We start from the raw sequence: 25,206 nt of genomic DNA, 5'->3' as shown, positions 1-25,206 counted from the left end.
AAAACGAGGCTTTGGCTTCTGCCCAAGCATATTTGTCCAAGGTGGATACATCTCTATAAGAAGCGACATGGTCCGTAGATCCTTTAGAGAAAAATATGGAGGAGTTGGAGAAGTTTCTGAAAGATTAACAAGCAAGTCAGAAGAAGGATGAGGATGGCATTCGTGCGATGCATAAAGAGAATCTCAGTCTCTCTAAGGAGTTGGCTAAATCGACACAATAAAAGTTTCTTTGTTGTTGAGGATGCTTTTTAGAGTTCCTTGAAGCAGGTGGAATATTTTTATCCCACTGTGCTTGTCTCCCATAATCGTGTTTATCTTAATCAGGCTATTGAGGATGGGAAAGTAGTCTCTTTGAAGGACTAATGTGCTTATATTCTTTTTTTCCTTTTTTTGATTAGCGTGGTTGTACCCGGTATGAATGAATCTTTGTTGTTTTTGTCCTATAATATATACATATAATTCATTTAATCGCTTATTTCTATTTTACCTGATTTGTGGTGTTGCTTCTGGTCTCGAGTTTATTTCTCTAGGACTCAGATTTCCTTCAGAGTTTGTACTCGAAGTTTATTTCACGTTTCTGGGGACCATACCTAGCCAAGGGTCAGTGTTGGAACAAAATTGGTGTGCACCATATCCCATGGGTTTTAATGATAACAAAGTATTTAAATAACAATTAGATATACTAATGTGTATTCAAGTGTGCAGGTACAACGATGAATATATTGATTTAAAGTCAGTTTTGGTATTGCGCTAAACATTTAAAGAGAAGTTTAAAGTTGCAGATTTTAAATAAAAGCTCCCTTGGTGCATTTTGGGCCTTGTGGTGAATTTCATTGCTTTTTTGCACCCCTATTTAGCTTTATTTGCACCTCATTTCTATAAAAGACTTAGAAACTCATCCTTTTGGTTAGTGAAAATAATTTATTGAGATGGGCCAAATTAAATTACTCAGATTTTTCTGACTATTTCAACTTTAAAATAATGTATTGCCTAAATTATCAAAAGGCCTTGATAAAACTTCCCTCTTTAAAGGGAACACCACCACACTGTGGTGCGTCTTTCTCTTTGAATTGTTGGATGTGAGATTTGGTTAAAACAACGAGGTAAATATGTCTGTCACATAAGTATCCATTCAACCTACTATGAGGTTAGCTGATCATTAAGGATCACAGATGCTGAGATCTTCCTAAATACTTTGCTTTGATCTTTATTATTGATATTCATCATCATAGTTCATTCTTGAATCGTAGACTTAAATCATTGTATACTTAAGAGTATACCTTTAGTATTAACTACGACATTGAGCTGCAAAGAATACCTACAAAACATACTAAGGCTTCACATTTGATACCCAGATTTTCTTAGGTCCAGGTGTGTTAGTTTTTCTAAAAGGCATAGGGTTATTACATTTAGATCTTTTTAATTTATTGAAGCAGAATGGCTTTAAGTGGCCAAATCTCTTGTAGTGAATGCATTAATAAACAAGACGATTCTTTTTCTTATGATTCAAACTTTTACTAGGTGTTCTATTTGTTTTAAATCCTAGTCCCCTTTTATTTAAGTAAGGCCTTTAATTTGATAGAATCAAATCAATATTTTTTTTATCTTTGGTAAATTTACCTAGGATTTCATGCAAGTGTATTACTTCTTTTTTCAAAGAAACAGAAATCTCACATGTTTCTCTTGAGTGTCTAATATTAGATATTTCTGATTTAAGCGCTTATTCCTTAAGGTCTAAGTTGGGTATTTTATCATATCCTTTTCTTCAACTAACTTAGCACTTATTTTAAACAATTGTTTTTAAGATGGTTTTGTTACCTCATAATAATCTTCCTCGTAGGATGTTTTCAAGAAAGCTTAATCTTGTTCATTTGAATAAGACTCTTTTATAATTCTCCTCGAGGTTGATGTCTATTCTTTTCTTCTTCTTTCAAATTTTTCACTGGACGGTGCTTCTTCTTTATATTCTCTCACAAATGAGGTTCCTTAATTTAATCTTGAATCTTCCCAAGATCTTTCATCTACTGAGTATGTTCTTTCAAAGGAATCCAATGGAATCATTTGATAAAAGTTTGATGAAGTTTATGATTCTTCAATATTTTAGCTTTTTCCTTCATCTTCAAGTAATGAAATTAGGTCGTTCAATTTCTCTATGATTTCCTCCTTCTTATATTTTTCCTGAAATTCATGAATACTCGTATCTTTCGATTTAAGGATTGGATTAAATGTTCCAATATGATTTCTAACATCCCTAAATTTAGAAAAACATTTGTAAATAAATTTATAAATAAATTTTAAAACTTGATTTAGTGTGTGTGTGTGTGTGTGTGATTAGCCGTATAACTTTATCAAAAATTCCTTGTGTTTTACAATACTCAAATCAGTCAGACGCGACTTGACGAGCTTTCACACTTCCTCTCTTTCATATTATGAAGCTTCAAGACTTATCAAATAATTCAGTCATACAAATACTTGCTTGAATTATTCTTGAAGATGAGGCTTGAGGTGTATTCTTGCCATCATCATAGGACTTTTGTAGTAATCATTAAACCTTAGCTTAGTCATATTGCATCTTTGACTGCTTGTTATGTCTGCACTTTAATTGTTATTCTTAAAAGTTAGTTGTCATCATCAAAAGCATATTCATTCCCAAGAATATATTTTTGAGAACTTCCTTGATCATCAAACTTGTATAACATGGTTTCACATTATTCTTGGTTCAAGGTTGGCGTTATGCAAAGCCTCCTCTTGATCAATGTTGTTCTTCGAATAGGCATGGTGTAAAATTTATTCTATCTGAATTAATATTCTGATATGGCGTGGGAGTTTTGTTGTTGCACCATATGGTAGACGTTGTTCAACAGGTTGTTGGCCCCTTTCAAACCAAACTTAGCCTACAAGAGTTAAAAAAACTTACTCTTGGAGTAAGTTGAACTCCACTCTTTATTAAAGAGTGGGGTTTAACTTACATCAAAAGTAAGTTTTTTTAGTTTACTCAAAATGATAGTCTTTAAATTAGATTTAATCGAATGATTAATTGAATAAAATATTAATTACTAAGAATGCTAACCATTATATTAGATTCAATTTAAAGGCTATGATTTAGAGTAAGTTAAAAACTTGCTCTAGTAGTATGTTAAATCTCACTTTTTGTTAAAGAGTGGAGTTCAACTTACTCCAAGAGTAAGTTTTTTTAATTTATTCTAAATCATAGCCTTTATATTAGATTTAATCGAAGGGTTAATTGAGCAAAAAATGCTAATTATAATTAAATAAAAATGTTAACCATTAGATTAGATTCAATTTAAAGGCTATGATTTGGAGTAAGTTAAAAAAACTTATTCCAAGAGTAAAAAAAATAGTTTACTCCAAATTATAGCATTTAAATTAGATTTAATCAAAGAGTTAATAGAGTAAAAAATGTTAATTACAATTAAATAAAAATACTAATCATTATATTAGATTTAGGGATGGCAACGGGTCGGTGCGAGTTTCACACTACCCAAATCCGCACCCGAAATCACCACCCGAACCCGAACCCAAAGGTTATTCGGATTACAAAATAACACTCACGCTCACACCTGTTGGGTTCGGGTTTTTTCACCTGAATTCAAACCCGCAACAAAACACATAAAATACAACAACAACATTGAAATTTTTCATCAATTTTTCTCAACTTTCCAACAACAACATTATAATTTTTCATCAAATCTACTACAACTTTTCAACATCCACATTACAATTTTCCATCAACATTGAAATTTAAATTAAAGTCTAAAACTTTCCATCAAGTTTGTTACACTTATATATATTTAAGGGCACTTATATAATTTCAATTCTAAGCGGGTGTGATTTCGGGTTTCGGGTGCGGGTTTTACACTACTCAAACCCGCACCCAAAATATTGGGTAGCACCCGAACTCAGTTGACTCGGGTTCGGATGCGGGTGGACTTCGTAGATTTGAGTTTGTTTGCCATCCCTAATTAGATTCAATTTAAAAGCTTTAATTTGGAGTAAGTTTAAAAAAACATACTCTTGGAATAAGTTGAACCTTACTCTTTTTTAAAATGTGGAGTTCAACTTACTCCAATAGTAAATTTTTTAATTTCAAATCATAGTCTTTAAATTAGGTTTACTTCAAATCATAACCTTTAAATTAGATTTAAAATGTTAATTCAGTAAAAAAATTATAATTATAATTAAATAAAAACTTTAACCATTAAATTAGATTTAATTTAATAGCTATGATTTAGAATAAGTTAAAAAATTTACTCTTGAACCCCGTCTTTGTTAAAATATTATTACGAAATAAATATATTTTTAACTATGAGTTTAAAGGTAGTGCACTGACAGTGTAAACAAACTTTACACATACATCCAATCAAAATCTTCACACTTGCCATGTCATATTAATTTTTTAAAATTAAAATTGTGTTTTAATTGGATGCATGGTTGTGATTGGTTGACAGTGTAAAAATATTTTACACTGTCAGTGCATAACCCTTTTTCTCTTTAACTATTTTATAATTTAATAGCTCAATGTTTTTTTTACTAATAGCCTCTATTTAGAAAAATGTGATTTTATAAAACTAAAAACAAATTTAACATTATTTTTTTATACTTAATTATTGGTGGTTAAATTATTAGGAATAAATTGTTATCAACATGATTGAAACCCTATTTTATGATTGGGGATGGATTTAGTTTTCAGTATTTATTAAAAGAAGGCAAATGGCATAATTATTAGTTTCTAAAAAAATCTATATAAGCTTTTAGAGATTATATCTGAAAGTTTAGTACACATTTTATTGTCCGAAAATAAATTATAAAATATTTTTTGCTGCTTTAATATAGGTTTCTAAAATAATAGATGTTTAAGATGAAGTGCAAAAAAATATTGGAAAGAGAAGTGCTAATAGTTATTATCCAGAAGGAAAACCCTTGTATATGCTCTTCACTTGGTTTAAATGATAAGATTTGATTTAGGCCCAAACGATAAGATACTGTGGAAATTTTGAGGGGTGGAAAAACAAAATAGTAGGGTATGCAAAAATCTCTCCTATAAAATTATTTTGTACAAATATAATTCTTGGCACCCTTGGCCAACCTTGCAAAGTGTTGGAGAATTTAACTTACCACCCTAAAATTAAATCTGACACCCTCCATTTTTTTCTTAATACCAAAAGTAACCCTTGAAAAGAACAATTTTTTCGAACTAAATTTTCGATACTATGTTGGAAATTTCTAGTACGAACAAAATTTTCTGTAGTCATTTAAAATTTTCGGTAAGTTATAATTATTTTTAGAAATTTCAAAATCTACCATTTTGTATCGGAAATTTAGTTGGAGGGTGAAATTTCTAATAGTGTATTGTCTCAAAATTTTATTAACGATTAGGATTTTGTCGATAGTTTTGTAGGATTGTGATTTTATCGACAATTTTGTATGGTCTAAAATGAATTCAAAGTTGTATAAATTGTGGCATATGTTATAGAGAAAGACATCTCAAAAAATATCTCTTCCGCAATTTCTGATTAAGGCATAAGTGTATTTCAATGGAGACAATCTTTCTGTTGAGTTCAAGCTTCCGGATAGCGCTACATCTCTCTTCAACTTGACAGACAAGTTGAATGAATTGTTGCCTGATACATATATAGAAGGATGAGAAAGATAGAGTTTCGTGAAGATTGTATTAATAGTAGTTGAATGGTGAAATACAACTTGATTGAGTTAAAGACCGATAAAGATGTGACGGGCATGTGGAAATCATTTTGCTGTAGGATAACTAAAGGGTCGATCGAGTTTGATACACAAATTTCAAGATATGTCGATGAATTAATCATGATGCTAAAACATCCATAATCATCTAGTAGTACCTAGGTTTTCATGTTCATTTATTTTTAATTTATGTTTGTTGTACTATTTTATATTATGTTCATCTTCGAATCGCAACATGTAATCGCCAAAATATCATGCAATAAAAAATATTGTGATAAGTAGTCTAAGTCGCAAAATATACAAAAAAAAATACAAATATCAAATCAAAATTATAAATAGGCCCCCCACGGGCGAAGTGTGTTAGTTAGGATAATCATGTAAAAACCTCACCATCCGGGTTTACCAAACCCATGAGGTTTTTCATAATAACAGCGATCAACTAGAGGCGCTTCTGGTCATCTGTGCCTGGTGGGGATGATGGTGGCAACACATCGTCAGCTTGTACCTCAACCTCAGAAACCCGAGCATCAGAAGACCCTATAGTATGTGGTATGATGTCGGGGTGTGATATAGTGAGATACCACTCTAGGTAACCATCCTCACATTGAGAAGGGTGTTAAACCCTCATTGCGGTAGCCTTAATGGCACGTCAGAGTTGGTGATGTTACTCTAAAACCATCTGCCAATACCCTCATTTGGAGCCTCCAGAACTGGTCCAAGGATGCCTTGGATATAACCATATTGTCGCAGACACCTCTTGGGCAAGTGTCTAGTCATCAAGGTCTCCCACCTCATATGACCTAAATATAAAGAAGAGTCGTCAAATGCACAGTGGACCTGATGAGTTGTGTATGGTGTCCATATGACATCATCTATTGTCAGAGCATTAAGCCTCCTCATGTACTCCACAACAACACCGTGAATCGCTTGTCTGACCTTCAATCTCCTCGCTCGTGGAGCATCCGCTGGGGCAAGTTACACTCTCATATCACAGATACTGGGGAAATGCTCGTATATATAGCACTAGAGAAATAAAAACTAATTAATGTCACAAATAACTATTAAATAAAAAATAATTAAGAAATTATTGTATACTTGGAATAGATTCAAGTAACCAGCAAGTTGTTTGGTTTCAAAGACACCCGCAACTCCACGTTTCATATAAAGCATGGTCAACGCATCTAATCCTTAAGCCCAACATAGAACCTCTAGGCTACTGAACAGCCACAAGTATCGAACATCAATATAAACACATGACTTATCAGCAAAGAAAGTATATGCCATTAGATGTAGCATATACGCCATAGCGGCAACCTCATACCTTTGTGCCTCCACAAGCTTGTGGTACCTGTCCCGCAGCCAAGACATTTGAAATTGAGCTCCCCTGTTAAAATCAAACTCTTGTAGCACGACCTCCTCATTGACTTGCATATCCTCTACAACCTATACTAATGTTGTCGTCTAGTTAATGACAGAAGTAATAAAGAAAATACAGATGATGGGGAGATGAAACAACGAGGAAATATCATTCAAAGTGATATTTATCTCCCCGAATGGAAAATGCAAGGAAGATGTCTCCTTGTGCCACCGCTCAAAAAAAGCAAACAGGAGTGAAGCGAGCAGTCGGTGAACTCCAAAAGACTAAAATCACCAATAACACACCTGACCTGCTCAGGCATCGGACTCAGTAGGAAGTTCTTTAAATTTGAACTGTGGGATGTGACCTTCAGTGTCGGACGTTCCTATAGAAAATAAAGTTAAAAAAATTATCAGTAAACTTTCAACACATCACTCAACCATAAAAAATAAGTTGCAATTAAAAAATATAACATATATACCTCCCCCTGCCATACTCTATATGTGACATGGTTAGCATACATTGTGAGCACAGATCGGTCACTAGGATCTTCCAGGAAGGCTCCACCTATGTGAACATATGCCTCTGTAGAAGCACTAGTCAAAGCGTCTATATCAGTAAGAGTATCATAATTGTCAACAAGAGGTATGGAAGCCTCCTCTTCAACAGGAATCTGCTCAGCCAGCACATGAACCTCCTCAGCAACAAGAACCTACTCAGCTGACACAAGAACCTCCTCAACAGCAACCTCAGCAAAAACAAACTCAACAAGAGGTACCCCGTCAGCTACAAGTATCTCCACAACAGCAAGTACGTCCACAACAGTAGATACCTCCATAGTAACAAAAACTTTAGCAGCTCGACGTCGAGGTACGCGGAATTGGCTCAGCGCTTGCTCAACCATCTGTTTCCAATGCGAATCGGTCAGAGCAACTCGTCCAGCCCGTAGTTGGGAAGACTCTACCTCAGCATCCCTAGCAGCAGTTGCCGCTCTATTAGTGATCTTGTCGGGAATAGTGATGTCCTTCCCCCTGAACCTCACTGAAAAATGGGAAAAGGGCAAAAATTAGAGTAAGAAGATTGTATCGGAAATTTTAAAATTTCTTGAAAATTTCAAAAAGAATTGTACTACCGAAAATTTTAAAATTTACATTATACATGGTCGAAAAAACTCTAAAAATTTTAGAATTTCTAATAAATATTCCCGGAATTTTAAAAAAAAATTATAATTTTTCTCGAAAATTCTCACTTTTATGGTATTTTACTTATTTTTTCTAAAAAAAATCAGTATGAACTTGAAACATTCGACATCACCCTAAAAATTTGAAATTTCCAGTTGGTGTGTTTGAATTTGGAAAATGATAAAAACTTTGAGTAGTAAGGTGGTGTGAGGATCAACTCTAAGGATGGTAAGTTAAATCTTCAAAGTTTGGATTCCTTTTTAAAACTCATTGGGCTTCTAAACTTTGTTAAGATGCATACGATATTTATTTGTGGGAAATCGTTACCCACACATGATGATTTGTTGTGACACCCCTCCATTACAAAATGTTGGTATCTTAATTGGAAGTAAAAGTTTTATATAAGAAAAAACAATAGATGATAGTGTGTGTGTGTATATATATATATATATATATATATATATATATATATATATATATATATATATATATATATATATATATATATATATATATATATATATATATATATATATATATATATATATATATATATATATATATATATATATATATATATATATATATATATATATATATATATATATATATATATATATATATATATATATATATATATATATATATATATATATATAGGACAACTAAAGTGAGAACACTTGGTTATTATGAGAAATGAGAACAATGAATCACGACCATTAAATTTTGATTTTGTTGATTTTAATGGACTGGATTGACTTCTCTTTCTATCATCCTTAATATTTATTTTAAATCAACATAGAAAGAGAAACCAATCTAATCCATTAAAATCAACAAAATCAAAATTTAATGGTCGTGATTCATTGTTCTCATTTCTCATAATAACAAAGTGTTCTCACTTGAGTCGTCCCCATATATATATATATATATATATATATATATATATATATATATATATATATATATATATATATATATATATATATATATATATATATATATATATATATATATATATATATATATATATATATATATATATATATGAGAATTTATACATAATAATGTATTAAAGTTTTTGAGTGAATATAGGATCTTTAAAACACAAATTCACTTGTATTGTTGTTTTTTAATTCAATGAGATTATCTTCTTTTTTTTTTTATAAGCAAATTTTATTACTTAAATAGATGTGAGTACTAGGGGTATTCACAACTAGGGGTGGAAATAGGCTGGGCCGAGTTAGGCTTTGCCAAGCCTAAGCCTGGCCTGTCAAAAAAACTAAAGCCTAAGTCTGGCCTGTAGCCTGTCGTAGGCTTATTTTTTAGGCCTGAGCCTGGCCTTTTTGAAGGCCTGGTTAGCCTGTTAGCCTACATAAAAGTCTATTTGTTTTAGGCATATGAAATAAGCAATTAAAATAATGCTTAAATAGACTAACTAACTAAAAGAACTTATGAAAATGATGTTCATCAGGTGTTTTCATCTTATTTTCACAAGTTCTTCAAGATAACCAAGTTTTATTAATGTATTTTAATTCAAAGTACAAAACATAACATAATGAAAATAAAAAAGTATTCATATTTATTTAAATGGGCCGGCCTGATAGGCTTAAAAGGCTTTTTTTAGGGCCTGAGGCCTAGCCCTTTTAACTAATTAGGCTTATAAAAAAGCCTAGGCCTTTTCTATTTAAAAATAATCTGTGGCCTAGCCTGAGCCTATATAGGTTGGCCTGTAGGCCCCTGTTATCGGCCTGGCCTATTTCCACCCCTACTCACAACCCATTACAAAGCCAGAATTATACAGTACAAGATTAAATACTTAGGACCTCTAAAGGTGCTTGGAACCAATAAAATAAGGGAACAAAATTTCCAGATTTTGCACCAATCGATAACCAAATCCAAGAAACTAATTTAATGTTTACTATAACTTCATCTAGAACAAAATTTGCATTGTTGAACATGAAGTTGTTTCTTGAGTTCCAAATTGACCATACCGTTGTTAACCAAATCAAGCACCACTTCTTCCTTTTCAGTTTTCCTTTCAATCTTTGAACAAACTGTTCCAAATGGTTAGAACCTACCAACTCACCTTCCATTTGAACATCCAGCCACCAACAAATGTTCTCCCAAATTTTTTTAGAGAATGGACATTTGAAGAACAAGTGTTCCAAGTCTTCAATCTTAGCAGAACAAAACACACATATCTTATCCTCATCCCTATGGATGACATTCCTTTTTGCCAATTGTTCCCTGACTGGCAGCCTATTTAACATTAACCGCCACCCAAAAAAAATTATTTTTGATGGAACATCAGTACCCCAGAACAGATTAATCGCTGCTGTACAATTTGCTTCTACCGTCCGCTCCAAATGTCGCTCCCTTAGAAACGTTGCACAGCTTTTTACTGAAAAAACCCCATCAGCATTAGGCCACCATTTGGATGTATCGACTCCGTCTTCTAACGGCTTAATACCCCCCAAAATTTCCAGGAACTCTAACGCCTCTTGTACCGCTAGCGGATTATCTAAAAGCCCTTCTGCCTGTATGTGAAGATCCCACGACCAACATTTCCCTTCTAGTGAGCCCATTTCGTTTACGAACCCCATCTTCTTGGTTGAAAGGCTGAACACCAGAGGGAATAAAAGCCTTAATGCCGTTCCTCCTAGCCACCTGCCAAACCAAAAAGGAATAGAGTTTCCAGCTCCTAAGCCAAAAGTGATGTTGCCTGCAAAACAATCAGAATCATTAGTTTTATGTACACTTGCCATCATCATGTCTTTCCACCAAATGGAGTGTTTCTTCTCCGCCTTAAACATTACACCCATGAGCAAAGCTTTTTGATCGTCCCCGTATCTTGCTACTAAAATATCTCTCCACACCGACGCACCTTCTTTCAACAACCTCCATTTCCATTTGATCAGAAGCGAATTATTAAACTGCCCAATGTGTTTTACCCCCAAACCACCCTCCACTTTAGGTTTACAAATGTCATGCCAGCTAACTCAACTGATGCTTCTTTTATCCTCATTTCCACACCAAAGAAATCGACTTTGAATGCATATTAGTTCCTTGATCACCTTCATGGGAGCCCGATAAAAGGACATGGTAAGAATTGGAATACTCGATAGCACTGAATTGAGAAGAGTGACACTGCCCCCAATTGATATCAACCTGGACTTCCACACTGATAACTTATTTTTAAAACTACTCACAACAGTTTTCCATGCCTCTATTCTCCTCGGATTGATTCACACCGAAATGCCTAGGAATTTAAATGGAAGCTTTTCACTACTGCAGTTCAGAAACACTGAAGCAGTTTCCATAAAGTTCTCATCCACATTTACCCCTACCACCTTACTTTTGTGGAAATTCACTTTTAAACCCGAAATTAGTTCAAACCCTCTGAAAATCGCTTTAGTACTCCTCAAGTTGTTCCAACAGCCATTTCCAATCATTACCGTATCATCCGCGAATTGTAGAATCTTTATATCAACACTATTACTGATCTTGTAACCTTCGAAGAATCCGGACTCAGGTGCTGAGTTGACAAGCACGCTTAAACCTTCAGCCACCAAAGTAAACAGAAACGGAGACAATGGATCTCCTTGCCTTAATCCCCTTTCAACCTTGAAATTTGACGTGGGACTCCCGTTTACCAATATCGATAGTGAATTGTTAAAGATACACGCTTCCATCCACTTGCACCACAATCTAACAAAACCAAAATTCCGAAACAAAGATCTTAGGAATTGCCAACTAACACAATCATAGGCTTGTTGGAAATCCGCTTTAAAAATAAAGCATTCCTTTCTTTCCTTTTTAGCATGGTCAATAACTTCATTCAAAGCTAGAACCCCATCGAGAATCTGCCTGCCCGGAACGAAAACTGATTGGGACGTAGAAATTAAGCTGTGTAGCACCTTCTTAATTCTGTTTGCCAAAATCTTAGAAATTATCTTGTATAAACACCCGATGAGACAAATTGGACGAAATTCTTTAAGACCTTGAGGGTTGAGATATTATCTCTTGATGCTGAAGGCTTCACCCATTAAACAACAATAGTATTAGAGTCTGTCATACTTTTGACAAGAGATAACAAACTTTTTATATTGAAAGACATGCAATTATAATTTTATTTCACAGTGAGAATCAAATATGAATAAACTCATACTTGAAAAAAAGAGGTTGTAGGCATGTAAATCATGACTAAAAAATTATTGAATAAAAAATATATATTTTTAACAATTCCCTAATGTTCTAGAGTCATCTCACAACCCCACGCATTGGTAAGTGATTAAATGGCTAATTAACTTAAATCAAAATCGAATCAACATAAAGCATTTAATTTTCAAATCAAACGACCATGATAACTCTTCACCGAATGTCCATATAACAAAATTGACCATTAAATTGAAAGATATTATTATAAATCAAGTCTATAAATTTTTACATCAATAAAAAATTATTTGATACGTAAAATAGAATGATAAAAATTAACAGTTTTCATGAAGTTTTATAAGACGTTGATTTTTATGTGTCTCGTTGACATATCAAATAATTTCCGATTAATGCTAAATTTTATAGACATGATCTATACGATATTAATTTTCAATTCAACGATGATTTTTATCATGCGAATATACGGTAAAGAGTTATTAGATGTGTCATATTATTAAGTTTCCCAGCTAAACATCATTTTATCCTGCTTCTATCTTCTATTTTTTAATGGTTACAAATGCACGCAATATCTTATTTTTTAACCTTTTACATATATGAATAGTGTGACATTTTTCTTGCTTCTTCTTTTGTTTCAAGTTTGAAGATTATTTGCCTCAGTTTGTTTTTTGATATAAAAAAATTATAATCCTTCGATGTTTCATTATCATTGTTAAGTCATATTGCATGAGAATCTATTTCTCGCATTGTTGTCTCAATGTTTAAGGGAACGCCTGAAATTCTATAATCATAAGCAATTCACATTTCGATGTATGTTTAGTCTATTTCGACTAGGAAAATAGTTAAAATTTTCAAAATAAATTTTCTAGGCATAACGAGATTCAAAATTCGGTCCTTAGAATTGCTTTGTATTGTCACACATACCATCTGCACCTTTACCACTCATGTGAATTGTACTGCAATTCAAATGTAATTCAGCCTTTGACATATGGTATTGTCTATAGTTGCACAAGTTGTCATTCCCAATTCCAATCATCGAGCATTGGGCACCATCTTTACACACACAAAATTAACAACAACAACCATTTCCTTCTTCTTTTTCTGCATATACTTTTCTTCAAACAAGGTAATCAATCCTTCTGATATCCAACAATTTACAGTCTTTGCACATTTTTTTGTCTTAGGATTAATCTTTTACTCAATTTTTAGAAATTAAGAGTTTTGTTTGACCTAAATGTTTGACTTGTTAATTTTTTTCAGTTTGTTTTGTCATATACAAGGAATTCAAGCTCAAAGATGATTCATATTTCTTCGTCCAACTACATGTACGAGTTTGTAAATCCGCAACACTCTAAATCCATGTTTGAATTATATTTAACAATGGAAATTTGGTGAACCCTAGAACTTACCATTTTCCTTTGAAACAACTTGAAATTAATAGGGAATGGAAGACATTACTTAGTTTAATGATCATGAATACTCAATGGGTTCATTTACATCCCACTTTGTTAATATTTCATACTTCAAGTCTTTCTCAGGATCCACACTAGAGAATACTAATTCCTCTCATAATATTAATAATCACAATAAACAAATCCAGGTGTTCTACTAATTCCTCTCATATTCTTACTCGCCCTAACTTTTTCAATCTTTGGGCATTCTATTTGTCGAACCCTATCGGCCAACTGGGCCATGTCTCTCAAGTGTTGGGTATCCAACTTCTTCCTAATGGAATAGTCAAGGCCCCTATCGGCCATTTCGACCAACTAATGCTCAAGCACTTGCGTAAAGCATTTGGCCTTGAGCAAACAGAATCTGTTCAAGTAATCATCTATTGGCTAGTGAATTTTCGTTTGACACTTACCAATTCTTTCAGACTAATCTTTATTTGTCCCACGTAGAATTATTCATGGAACAGTTTTTCCAATTGAGCCCAACTATGTATCAAACTTGATGGCAATATGGTGAACCACGTAAAGACAATTTTCATAAGTGAACTTGGAAAGTATTTTATCCTATGGCTTTCATTATTGGCAATTTCGCCTACCTCTATTAGGTATTTTGCCACATGTTTGACAGTGGACTCGATGGCGTCCCCATAAAATTTAGTAAACTTGGGGACTTTCCATCTATGGGGTACATCTTATTGTAAGACATACCCATGCAAAGGTGATGTATAATTGGCATGTGAAGGCCAACATTCACCCGATTTCGCGCCATGATTCTTTCGACCATGGCATCCAGATTAATGTCTGCTGCCGCATCATCATGTCGAATCTGATGTATGACTTCGTCGACATTCTGGTTCTTATTCACCATCACTACCATTGATTCTCTTTCCCTTAGAGTTTGTGGCTTATGCCTAAGAGGTTCCACTCTAGGTTGTTCGAATGCCACTCCTTGATTCTCCACATTTGCTAGGGTGGATTTATTTGATTTTGTTGGACTTGGTTAATAGTGGGGTCTTCTTCAAGGACTACCCCTTGATTTTCTATCACCTACTCCCTTTGAGGATGTCTAGGGGGCTGTGGTACACCAAAGAAATCGACAATGCGTGTCATTTGCGTTGTCATTTGTTGGTTTGATTGAGTAGTGTTTTGGATCAAAGGGTTGAATATCGTACCCATTGTTTGGGCAAGAATCTGGACCATTTCATGGTAACTTTCGTCCATTTTCTGCCTTATTACTGCTGCAAAATTATTGGTCAAATTAGGCATTTGGATAGAAATTCCCATCCCTAAGGGTTGGATAATTCGACCCAAATTATTAACAGCAAACCCAGAACCTTGTAATGGCAAAGTTATGTTCACTATCGATTCTGAAAAATGTTTATGTGGTGTTGTGCAAACTCGCCATCAATGAAGTTGGCATGCCATAGGGTTGTTCGCAACCACCTAAAGGCATAAAGAAGCCAGGAGGCATATAAGGCCTTTGCGAAGTATTCCCCACTGGTGGGGGGTCACTTGTGGACAATGCGTCCCTACATAAGACAAAATGGGTCCACTTTGGACATTCGACTGCATTGGCGTCGAACTTGTTGTGGATGGTACAGGTTCAAATACATACGCTGAAACCGTAGTTCCCCCTGTCGAAGACAACTGAGGTTGTTCTCCATTATTGTTTGGTGGATTTTGGTTATTTGAATGATTTTGATTCGCCATCCTCCTAACGTATACTATCTTTGGTATTTTTGACTGGGTTTGTGGCTATTTTACCACTTCTTAGTCTCATGCAACAAAGTCTAACAAAGAAACGATAAAATGAAGAACTTTACACACAAAAAATTCACAAGAAAATATTCCAATCAATAGCACTGTCCCACCGGATGTGCCAATTTGTTTACTGTGAAAATTGGTAAACAACCTCTAGTCTCCAACGAAATGGTTAACTTAAAAGATCAACTAGTGAATCCTAGGACATGTGTTATTGTTTAGATCATGGTAATCAAAACCGGACCGGACTGGCCGGTTCAACCGGTTCGACCGGAAACCAGAACTCTAATCGGTCACTATGAAACTGAAAATCGACATGAAGATGAACCGAGATTTAAATTGGAACATCGGTTGAAAACCAGTTAAAATCAGAAAACCAGCGGTTTAGGCGATTTTAGGGTCGGACCAGATTTTGCTTTTGATTTATAAAAATATGATAAAAAAAATTTGTTTTGAATCAAAATAATGCATGATTTATTTTTCTTTTTCCTTCTCCAATCACTCTAGTACGTATTATCGTAGAAAAATCAAAATAAACACTATTTAAATTCTTTTTCTATTCTCTATTCATTTGATGAATGAAAGTAGATTTTGTATAATAATATATAATAGATAAATACGATAAAATACAGTTCAACGCATAGAAAATAATTAAAAATACCGTAAAAAATAATCAATAAAGTTATTTGATTATTAATTAATAATAATAATAATAATAATAATAATAATTATTATTATTATTATTATTATTATTAGGTTAAATTACTCACAAGGTCCTTTAAGTTATTTAATTATAACAGTTTGGTCCTTTAAGTTTTTTTTGTAACAACTTGGTCCTTTTGGGTGATATCTTCCTCCTTTTTCTCTCATTTTAATCATTTAGAAATGTTTATTGTTGTGTTTTTGGAAGCACTTCATCATTTTTACATCCCTCAAAATAATTGCATCCACAATTAGCACATTTTCTTGGTTAAAAAAGGACAATGGTGCACACATTTGATAACATAAAGGACCTAGTTGTAGCAAAAACAACATGAAGGACCAAACTGTTACAATCAAATAACTTAAAGGACCTTGGGAGTAATTTAACCTTATTATTATTATTATTATTATTATTATGAAAGTTCTGAGCTTACCTATCTAACTATTAAAAATATAAAAAGGCTATTAAAAAAATTTTAAAAAAAAACTTTAAGTATTAATTTTATAAAAATTATTAATAATATTTTTTGCTATTTAGAAAGTATAATTATTTTGTGCATTATTATTCTTATATATAACAAAAAAACATTTATTTATATATAACTGGTTCAACCCGAGTTTAACCTCGACCAAACCTTAAAACCCTTGAACCCTTAGTCACACCGGTTTAATGTTCGGTTCGATTTTAATTATCTTAGTTTAGATTACAGTTTTTTGAGTGTTAAACACTTCGACAACATTCATGATTCAGAGATTGTTCGTTTCGAATGATATAACTTGCAAAATATAAAGGAAATGCAATAAAGAGTACTTTTAAAGTAAATTGCAATGAAAGGTAAATTCTGAAAATATAACTGAACTTTAAATTGGAATGTAAAGATGGTGTTTTTACACGTACGTTCTCAATGACTCTTTTCTCAATCAGCAGAAAAATCCTAACACTAAGACTCCTATAAATACTAAGTCGAAATAACCGCTACCAACGGTCTTTCTCCCAGAAAGTGGCACGTTTCACTCGGCATGTCTTCCATTTATCTTGAGGCTCCACGCGTCTTTCTTTGAATCTAGATAAGGATAAAATACAATTATTCCTTATTCAAATTCAAACTACTCGTCGAACGCAACTTCAGTATTGCTGTTTGTCAAATCGTTACTTAAACTTGGAAAATATTTCCAAGTCCTATTCAACATCTTCCTCTCATACTAGGATGAGTTCGACTAAGACTTTTCAATAGCTTCTTGTCGAATTCCAGAATAATCTTCAAAATATTTCATTTTTCCCTTATCATATCAAATCAAGTTTGGCGTCAAAACTTCCAACTAACAATAAGATGTGGACTTTTGGTGCATCCGAAATATTTCTCCGTATTTAAGAGACATTTTTATATTTTCACTAGGTAATGTTATATTGAAATCACTTTAAGCTTTGTTTAGATTGATGAAATCGGATGGAGCGAGGCAGAATGAAATTGAATAAAATGATATTCCATTGTTTGAATAATTTATAAACATATAGAACAAAGCGGAATTGAGTGGTATGAATTTCATTTCATTCAATCACTTACCATTTTATTCCTTTCCGTCCAATTTGGACGTAATTAACAACTTACATTGTTCCGTTCTAAAATTTCCAAACAATAGAATAATATATTCGTTATGCTCCACTCTATTTCGCTCTCTTCCATTCCACTCCATTCATGTCACGATATAGATTCGGTTTTATTTTTAATTAGTTTTCCCCTCTCTCTTTATGTTAGTTTAATAGTTATAAATAATGTATTTTTATACATTGTTAAGTTACGGTTTCGGTTCTTAGATGTTAAAACAACACCACTATTTATTTATTACCATTAATCAAAGCGAAAAAAATGATGCCCTTACCTCCCATACGAAACCCCCGAGTGACGTGTTTCGAATTAAACCATCATTTCCCTTCCACTCCATCAAGCCACCTTCATAACAATAAACAAAACCCGACGACAATATAAATACATTGAAAACAGAGAGCCAAACAAGCCACGCTCACAGAGAAACTCGAAATCACCATAATCGAACGAAAAGCGATACACCACTCTTTCGTGCAGAAATGTGGCGCTGCGTCGCTCGCGGACTTCGCGTTCCACAATCCAACAGATCCAATAACTCTCTCGGATCTCACTTTTCCAGATTCTTCTCTGTATGTTTCTCCACTCACCTTCTTCATTTTTGATTATTTATAATCATTTTTCCATTTCCTTCGATTATTATATACGATTAGCAATTTGTTGGATCATTTTGCATTACTTGATTCCGATTCGTTCAATTCAGAGTTTGAAATTTGCAATTATTTATTTACTTGTTTTAATTGATTTTTCCCCTGTTTTTTAGGGTTGAGTTTTTTACTGATGCTAATTGTTTTTTGTTGTTGTGTAGAGTGGTGTAAACTCGTCTTACACCGTTGTAGATCACACTTACGATGCAGTTGTGGTTGGTGCTGGTGGTGCTGGTTTGAGAGCTGCTATTGGACTTTCGGAACATGGATTCAATACTGCTTGTATTACTAAGCTTTTCCCAACTCGTTCACATACTGTTGCAGCTCAGGTATATGAGATTTTGTAGTTTTATTACTAACAGTTGTTTGGGTGGTTTGTTTCTTATGCATGTGTATAGGGAGAGGTTTTTATTGCATTGGTGTTTTTGAAATATGGGTATTTGTTGTGGATTATATTAGTCGAGTCTTTTGGTTTTTGGTTGCTGCTGTGATATTGCTAGTATGATTGTGTATTGTGTAGAAACTAGAAAGAAATTATCTGGTTGAGGTGTAGTAAATTTTTTATGCGTTGGAACTTTGAGAAACCCTCAAGTTTATAATCTAGAGTAGTCTTTTGTTCTATTGTAGTAGGAGACGGTGTAGACAAGGATCCCATTTAATGGCAAAAAGATTTGACTGTTGTTTTTAATTTAAAAACATTTTAATATAGTAGACTTCTTGATGAATATATCGAGCCCGGCTTTTTTTACTTCCCCAAGAACTTTGGAACTACAAATATAGATAAAACATAGTTTTTTCCTGTCTGGAAGTGTATTTCTTTACACAAACGCGCTTGTTTTCCTGTTTGGAAGTGTATCTCTGGAATCAAGTGTGGTTTTTAAGATACACGAGGTGATTAAAGTTGGGCCCCAAATATCCCTTCAATACGAATTTGGTTTCACTTGACACCATCTATCGCTCGACTTTTCCACATAACTCATCCTTGTTTGACATTCCACTGTTACTTTGTGAGACATGAAAATGTGAAATTTTAAACTTGGAAAGACAGAATATTGTTTATTGAAGAAAGATGGGAATTTAATCAGCTCTTTGTCGACTTTTTGTTTTGAAAAAAATATTAAGTTAGATATTCTCCTACAATTCTAGTTTTTGTCTCCCCATATAGTTAGTTGTGAAATAAAACGTACTAGTGGATGTTCGCAGTAAAACTTTATTCTTTTCCTGAATATGCTGGAAATGCTCACTCATGGGAATAAAATCTCTGTATAGGGTGGCATAAATGCGGCATTGGGAAATATGACTGAAGATGACTGGAGGTGGCACATGTATGACACTGTCAAAGGAAGTGATTGGCTAGGTATAAGCTCAGTCAATCTTTGAATTATTTTTCATTATATTATATATCCTACAATATTAATAAATTGTAAGTAAAGTGTTCACTGCCGCAAATATCCTTATATGTAGAGATTTGTTTTTCTTTAAAAAAATTTACCTCCAATGAGCATGATATGCCCCGTGGTTGTTTACCTAGACAAAAAAAAAGAAACTTGTCAATTTTCTAACTGAAATGATGCTTTAGCAATTTTCAGGAAAAAAAATCCTTAGATGCTTAGCCTTGAGCAGCTGAGTACATACGAACGGAATTTTTCTTTCGGAATGTTTTTATCTTTCATGTTCTTGATGCTAGCTCTATAATTTACAGGAGACCAGGATGCCATCCAATATATGTGTAGGGAAGCGCCAAAAGCAGTTATTGAACTAGAGAATTATGGGTTGCCCTTTTCTCGAACAGAGGAGGGAAAAATATATCAGCGCGCATTTGGTGGCCAAAGCTTAAACTTTGGAAAAGGTATATCCAGGTTTTGGTGCAGGGTTGTGTATTTTTTCTTTTAAGAAGAGGTCTGATGTGAGCCTCTATTTATGGCTGAAATACAGGTGGTCAAGCCTACCGTTGTGCATGTGCTGCTGATCGAACTGGACATGCTTTATTGCACACTCTCTATGGCCAGGCGATGAGACACAATACACAGTTTTTTGTGGAATATTTTGCTTTGGATCTTATAATGAATAGTGATGGTAAGTTGTTGCAGAAAACAGCCTGCTTTCACTTAATTTGCAATAAATTACTCTAACCAAGGTATCAGGTTTCATTGGCATTAATAAGCAGTTTCTTCATATAAATTGAATTATTTGTTCTCTACAGATTATAAATAAGTTATGTTTTATATACCAATTGCTTTATCAAACATGTTACGGTGGTGAACGAGAGGAAAAAATATTTGTTTGTTCCATTTATAATGATTATGTTAACTAATTTTCATATTGGATATGTAGGTACTTGCCAAGGAGTGATTGCCTTAAATATGGAGGATGGGACACTACATCGTTTCCAAGCTGCTTCAACAATTTTGGCCACAGGGGTAACATAATTTTTCTGTGGTTTATTGTCACTGAAATTTTTGTTGCACTTGCTTGTTATGGATCATTGAGATATTTTATTCTGCACCAGGGTTATGGTAGGGCGTACTTCTCAGCAACCTCAGCACATACATGCACTGGAGATGGCAATGCCATGGCTGCACGTGCTGGGATCGGGCTTGAGGTTTTCAATTCTATAATATTTGGTGCTTTTTAATAATAAGATGATGTCCTATGGAGTGGGTCTTTTATATTTACACACTTTTATCTTATATGATGTAGGATTTAGAGTTTGTGCAATTTCACCCAACCGGTATATATGGAGCAGGTTGCCTCATAACTGAAGGTTGGTAGTTATGTTTTCTTTGCAAATCTGGGCTTGCTTTTGGTTGTACCTCACTAGGCACTTTGTCCAATTAAATTGTAATAGAATGTTTTCCATCTCTATTTTGGACTTTTAGGCTCTCGTGGTGAAGGTGGAATTCTTAGGAATAGCGAGGGGGAGCGGTTTATGGAACGATATGCTCCCACCGCAAAGGATCTTGCTTCTAGAGATGTTGTTTCACGATCGATGACTATGGAGATCCGGGAAGGTCGTGGTGTAGGTAAGCTAGCTTTTCATTGATATATCCAATGTATTTCATAAAAAGTTTCGAAAAAGAAGTCAGGATGCCACTGATTGTTGGTAATTATAGCAACATCGATTAATTGTAGTCTGGGGTTTAAGCTATGTAACTCTGTATGTCAGGTTTTCTTTTCTAGAGATTTTGAAATTTCCTATAAATGAATGCATTTTCTAATCTTGAAGAGACAGAAACAGAACTCAATCTATATTTTGTACATTGGAAAATAAATAAATTAAAAATACTGTTTCCCTGTTCTTTATTTTTATATAAGCTGTTATAAAGTGGAGAAAATCATTTGCAGGACCCCTGAAGGATCACATCTATCTACACTTGAATCATCTACCCCCAGATGTGCTCAAGGAGAGACTCCCTGGTATCTCTGAAACTGCTGCTATTTTTGCTGGTGTGGATGTTACAAAGGAACCCATTCCTGTTTTGCCAACTGTGCATTATAACATGGGTGGCATTCCCACAAATCATCATGGAGAGGTATTGAGTTTAAACAAGCACTTTGAAGTAAAAACTTCCAATTGAAAGACTTAATGATATAAAGTAATGAAGAAAAGAATAACATAAACCTAGGATGATTAATCACAGCATCCTGGCAAGATAAAGTTTCATATATCAAAATACTCACTGTTGATCACTTCATGAATTAATGTTCCATGCTTGCTTTTCACTCATCTCTACTTGCACTCCGCACACCTCTGACATGAGCATGTAGAACACAAGTAATAGATTTTAGTAGTCATTAGTTGCACACTGGCACCCCTATATGAATAATATGGAGCTAAACTAAATTGAATTTGTTTAAACGATTATCTAATATTATTATATAAACAAAACACCTGGACGCGTTTTAGATTTTAACTAGGAAAGAGTTATCTCCTGTCAGTAAGCAAATATAAGTTGGTGTTGTTGTCAGTTGCTGCTCCAAATTTATATCATCACTGACAATGGATGTTCTCTGTAACTATCACCACAAATAGCAAACTAGACTAGTTTTTTTTGGATTAATGGGTTGGAAGTTGCATAGTACAATATTTTCAATAAGCACAGAAATTGCAATCGTGTTCTATGTATATTTTATTTATTGGGAAAAACAAAATAAAAAGACTTAAACTAACGTGCTTTGATATGCAGGTGGTTACCATTAAAGGCGACGATCCAGATGCATTAGTTCCAGGATTGATGGCTGCTGGAGAAGCAGCCTGTGCATCAGTTCATGGAGCCAACAGGCTTGGTGCAAATTCACTTTTGGATATTGTTGTTTTTGGTAGAGCTTGTGCAAATAGAGTTGCAGAAATTAATAGGCCAGGCAAGCTTCTTTTCCAGTTATTGAAATTAAAATGGACTTCTCACTGAAATTAGTGTGATGAAAATGCATATATTATCTATGTTACAGGACAGAAACAAAAGCCTTTAGAGAAGGATGCTGGCCAGAAAACAATTGCATGGTTGGACAAATTGAGAAATTCAAATGGTTCATTACCTACTTCAAAAATTCGGTTGAATATGCAACGAGTAATGCAAAGTAATGCTGCTGTGTTCCGTACACAAGAAACATTAGAAGAAGGTAATCTATTATTTTGCCAATGCTGCTTCATTCTGCAACCATTTTTTTTTTCTTTTACTAAGTGTGTTTACCTTTGCTGATTTTGTAACAGGTTGTCAATTAATTGATAAAACGTGGGAGAGTTTCCATGATGTCAAGGTTGAGGACCGGAGTTTAATATGGTAAATCCTTCTTAATTAATGTTGAATATCCCTAATATTTCGAGGAATCTGCTTGGTAATTTTAATAATTTATTTTCTTTAATCTATATATTTACAGGAACTCCGACTTGATCGAGACTATTGAGTTGGAAAATCTTTTGATAAATGCCTGCATCACAATGCACTCTGCAGAAGCTAGGAAAGAGAGTAGAGGAGCTCATGCCCGAGAGGACTTCACGGTAATTTTTTTCGCCCCTTAATGTGCAAATTTCATACCATTTATGTGAACAACAAGGTAATTAAATTTGTTGTGTTGGATTCTGCAGACAAGAGACGATGAGAAGTGGATGAAACATACTTTGGGGTAAGTAATGTTCAAATAATACAGTTATTACTTTATGTTTGCCTTTTGTAAATATACTTTTTTTGAATGAAAAATGTTGGTATAATTAGTATTTTCTTGGGTGTGGAGATAGAATCATTGACTTCCTTATCACTCCACACCTTAACTCTTTTCCCTTTCCTTCCATCCAACCTAGCACAATGGAAATATGAAAACCAATAGATAATCTAAGTTACACTAAATTACTCTGGGATATAAACGAGACGATATTTTTCTATCAAAATGTTTAAGTGATTTAGTCTGTCCAGTTAATTCTTGCTTGAAGTTCTTTAGAAACAGAGTAGTCTTGATTTTCATAGAGACGCTAGTATTAATGCAGTCTTCTAATTATCACTACCAAATTTTCAAGTGGCCCAGTGAAACCTAAAATTGAACGCACTGTTCTTTATTCGGAAAATTACCTGAAATTTGATTTAGATGTGCCAATGGCTCAATTGAGGATATAATGCTTTTACAAGTTACACATGTTAGCTAAGCTTTTATATATTAATTTGCAGATTCTGGGAGAATGAGAAGGTCCGATTGGATTACCGACCGGTGCATTTGAATACATTGGATGATGAGGTTGAGTCATTCCCTCCTAAAGCTCGTGTGTATTAATTAAATATAATATTAATAGATGGCTCAGGCATATTGTTTCCACTTGTGCACAAGTGAAAAAAGATGCAATAAAAATGTCTTGAGATCTATGATTTTGATTTGATGGAAATTGTTGCATTCGTCATCGATGTTAACTAATGCTCACAGCATCTCCAAATAATACTCTCTGTATTTGCAGAAGAGAAAGCAAAACAATAATTTCATCGTTTTGTATGTTGGTTAGTTGTTACTAGTACTTATGTACACTGTATGCTATGTTGTGCATGTTTTGTTTAATTTTATTTTACTATTGTATTGAAAGTGTTGGATATGAAAACATAAGAGAGTTTGAATGTTGATAAGGGAACAAAACAAAACTCATGCTGAATAAATTCAAAACCCCATGTTTGGGTATTATTGTATTACCCAGTTTTTAGATAAAGACCTGTATGTTTTTACTTCTTTTTTTTTTTGGCAAAAGAGGATCAGTTGACTCAGTGATCTTATGTGGTGCCCCAACATTATTCTCATCTGTACCAAACATATTGTTTACGATGTTATGGGAATTTGCAAGTTTGTCAAATTTAAAATTAAGCGTTTTACCAGGTTATCGATGCAATATAATTGAAAATTTTCCAAAACCTAAAAAACTAGTAGAAATATTCGTTGGATATTTTTTTATAAGCAATCAATTATGTGAAAGAGAATACAAGTAATATCCAACCCTTAATACAAAAGAAAAAACCGGTATCAAGCCGGAAAAGAGAAATCAACATACACTAATGTGAAGATGATTTAAAACAATTTCTAATATACATCTGCCGATCCTTCCAATTGTATTGCTTGGTACCTTGGAAATTAATTTGAAAT

The 25,206-nt window shown here is 33.7% G+C and overlaps 1 protein-coding gene across 1 annotated transcript; it reads left to right on the top strand.

Annotated features, from left to right (window-relative positions):
• The first annotated feature begins 18,235 nt into the window (after positions 1-18,235).
• Positions 18,236-24,579, top strand: LOC131652101 (succinate dehydrogenase [ubiquinone] flavoprotein subunit 1, mitochondrial). The gene is made up of 16 exons (XM_058921875.1): positions 18,236-18,519; positions 18,756-18,923; positions 19,864-19,951; positions 20,297-20,443; positions 20,530-20,670; positions 20,929-21,014; positions 21,104-21,196; positions 21,295-21,358; positions 21,474-21,617; positions 21,940-22,127; positions 22,782-22,956; positions 23,044-23,214; positions 23,306-23,375; positions 23,473-23,593; positions 23,681-23,718; positions 24,255-24,579. The coding sequence occupies exons 1-16, from the start codon at positions 18,430-18,432 to the stop codon at positions 24,355-24,357; spliced, it is 1,887 nt and encodes a 628-aa protein (XP_058777858.1). The 5' UTR covers positions 18,236-18,429; the 3' UTR covers positions 24,358-24,579.
• Positions 24,580-25,206: the final 627 nt, after the last annotated feature.

This window comes from Vicia villosa, linkage group LG2 (genome assembly GCF_029867415.1).
Source record: "Vicia villosa cultivar HV-30 ecotype Madison, WI linkage group LG2, Vvil1.0, whole genome shotgun sequence".
Lineage (NCBI taxonomy): Eukaryota > Viridiplantae > Streptophyta > Magnoliopsida > Fabales > Fabaceae > Vicia > Vicia villosa.
This window is presented reverse-complemented; position numbering and strand designations above follow the sequence as displayed.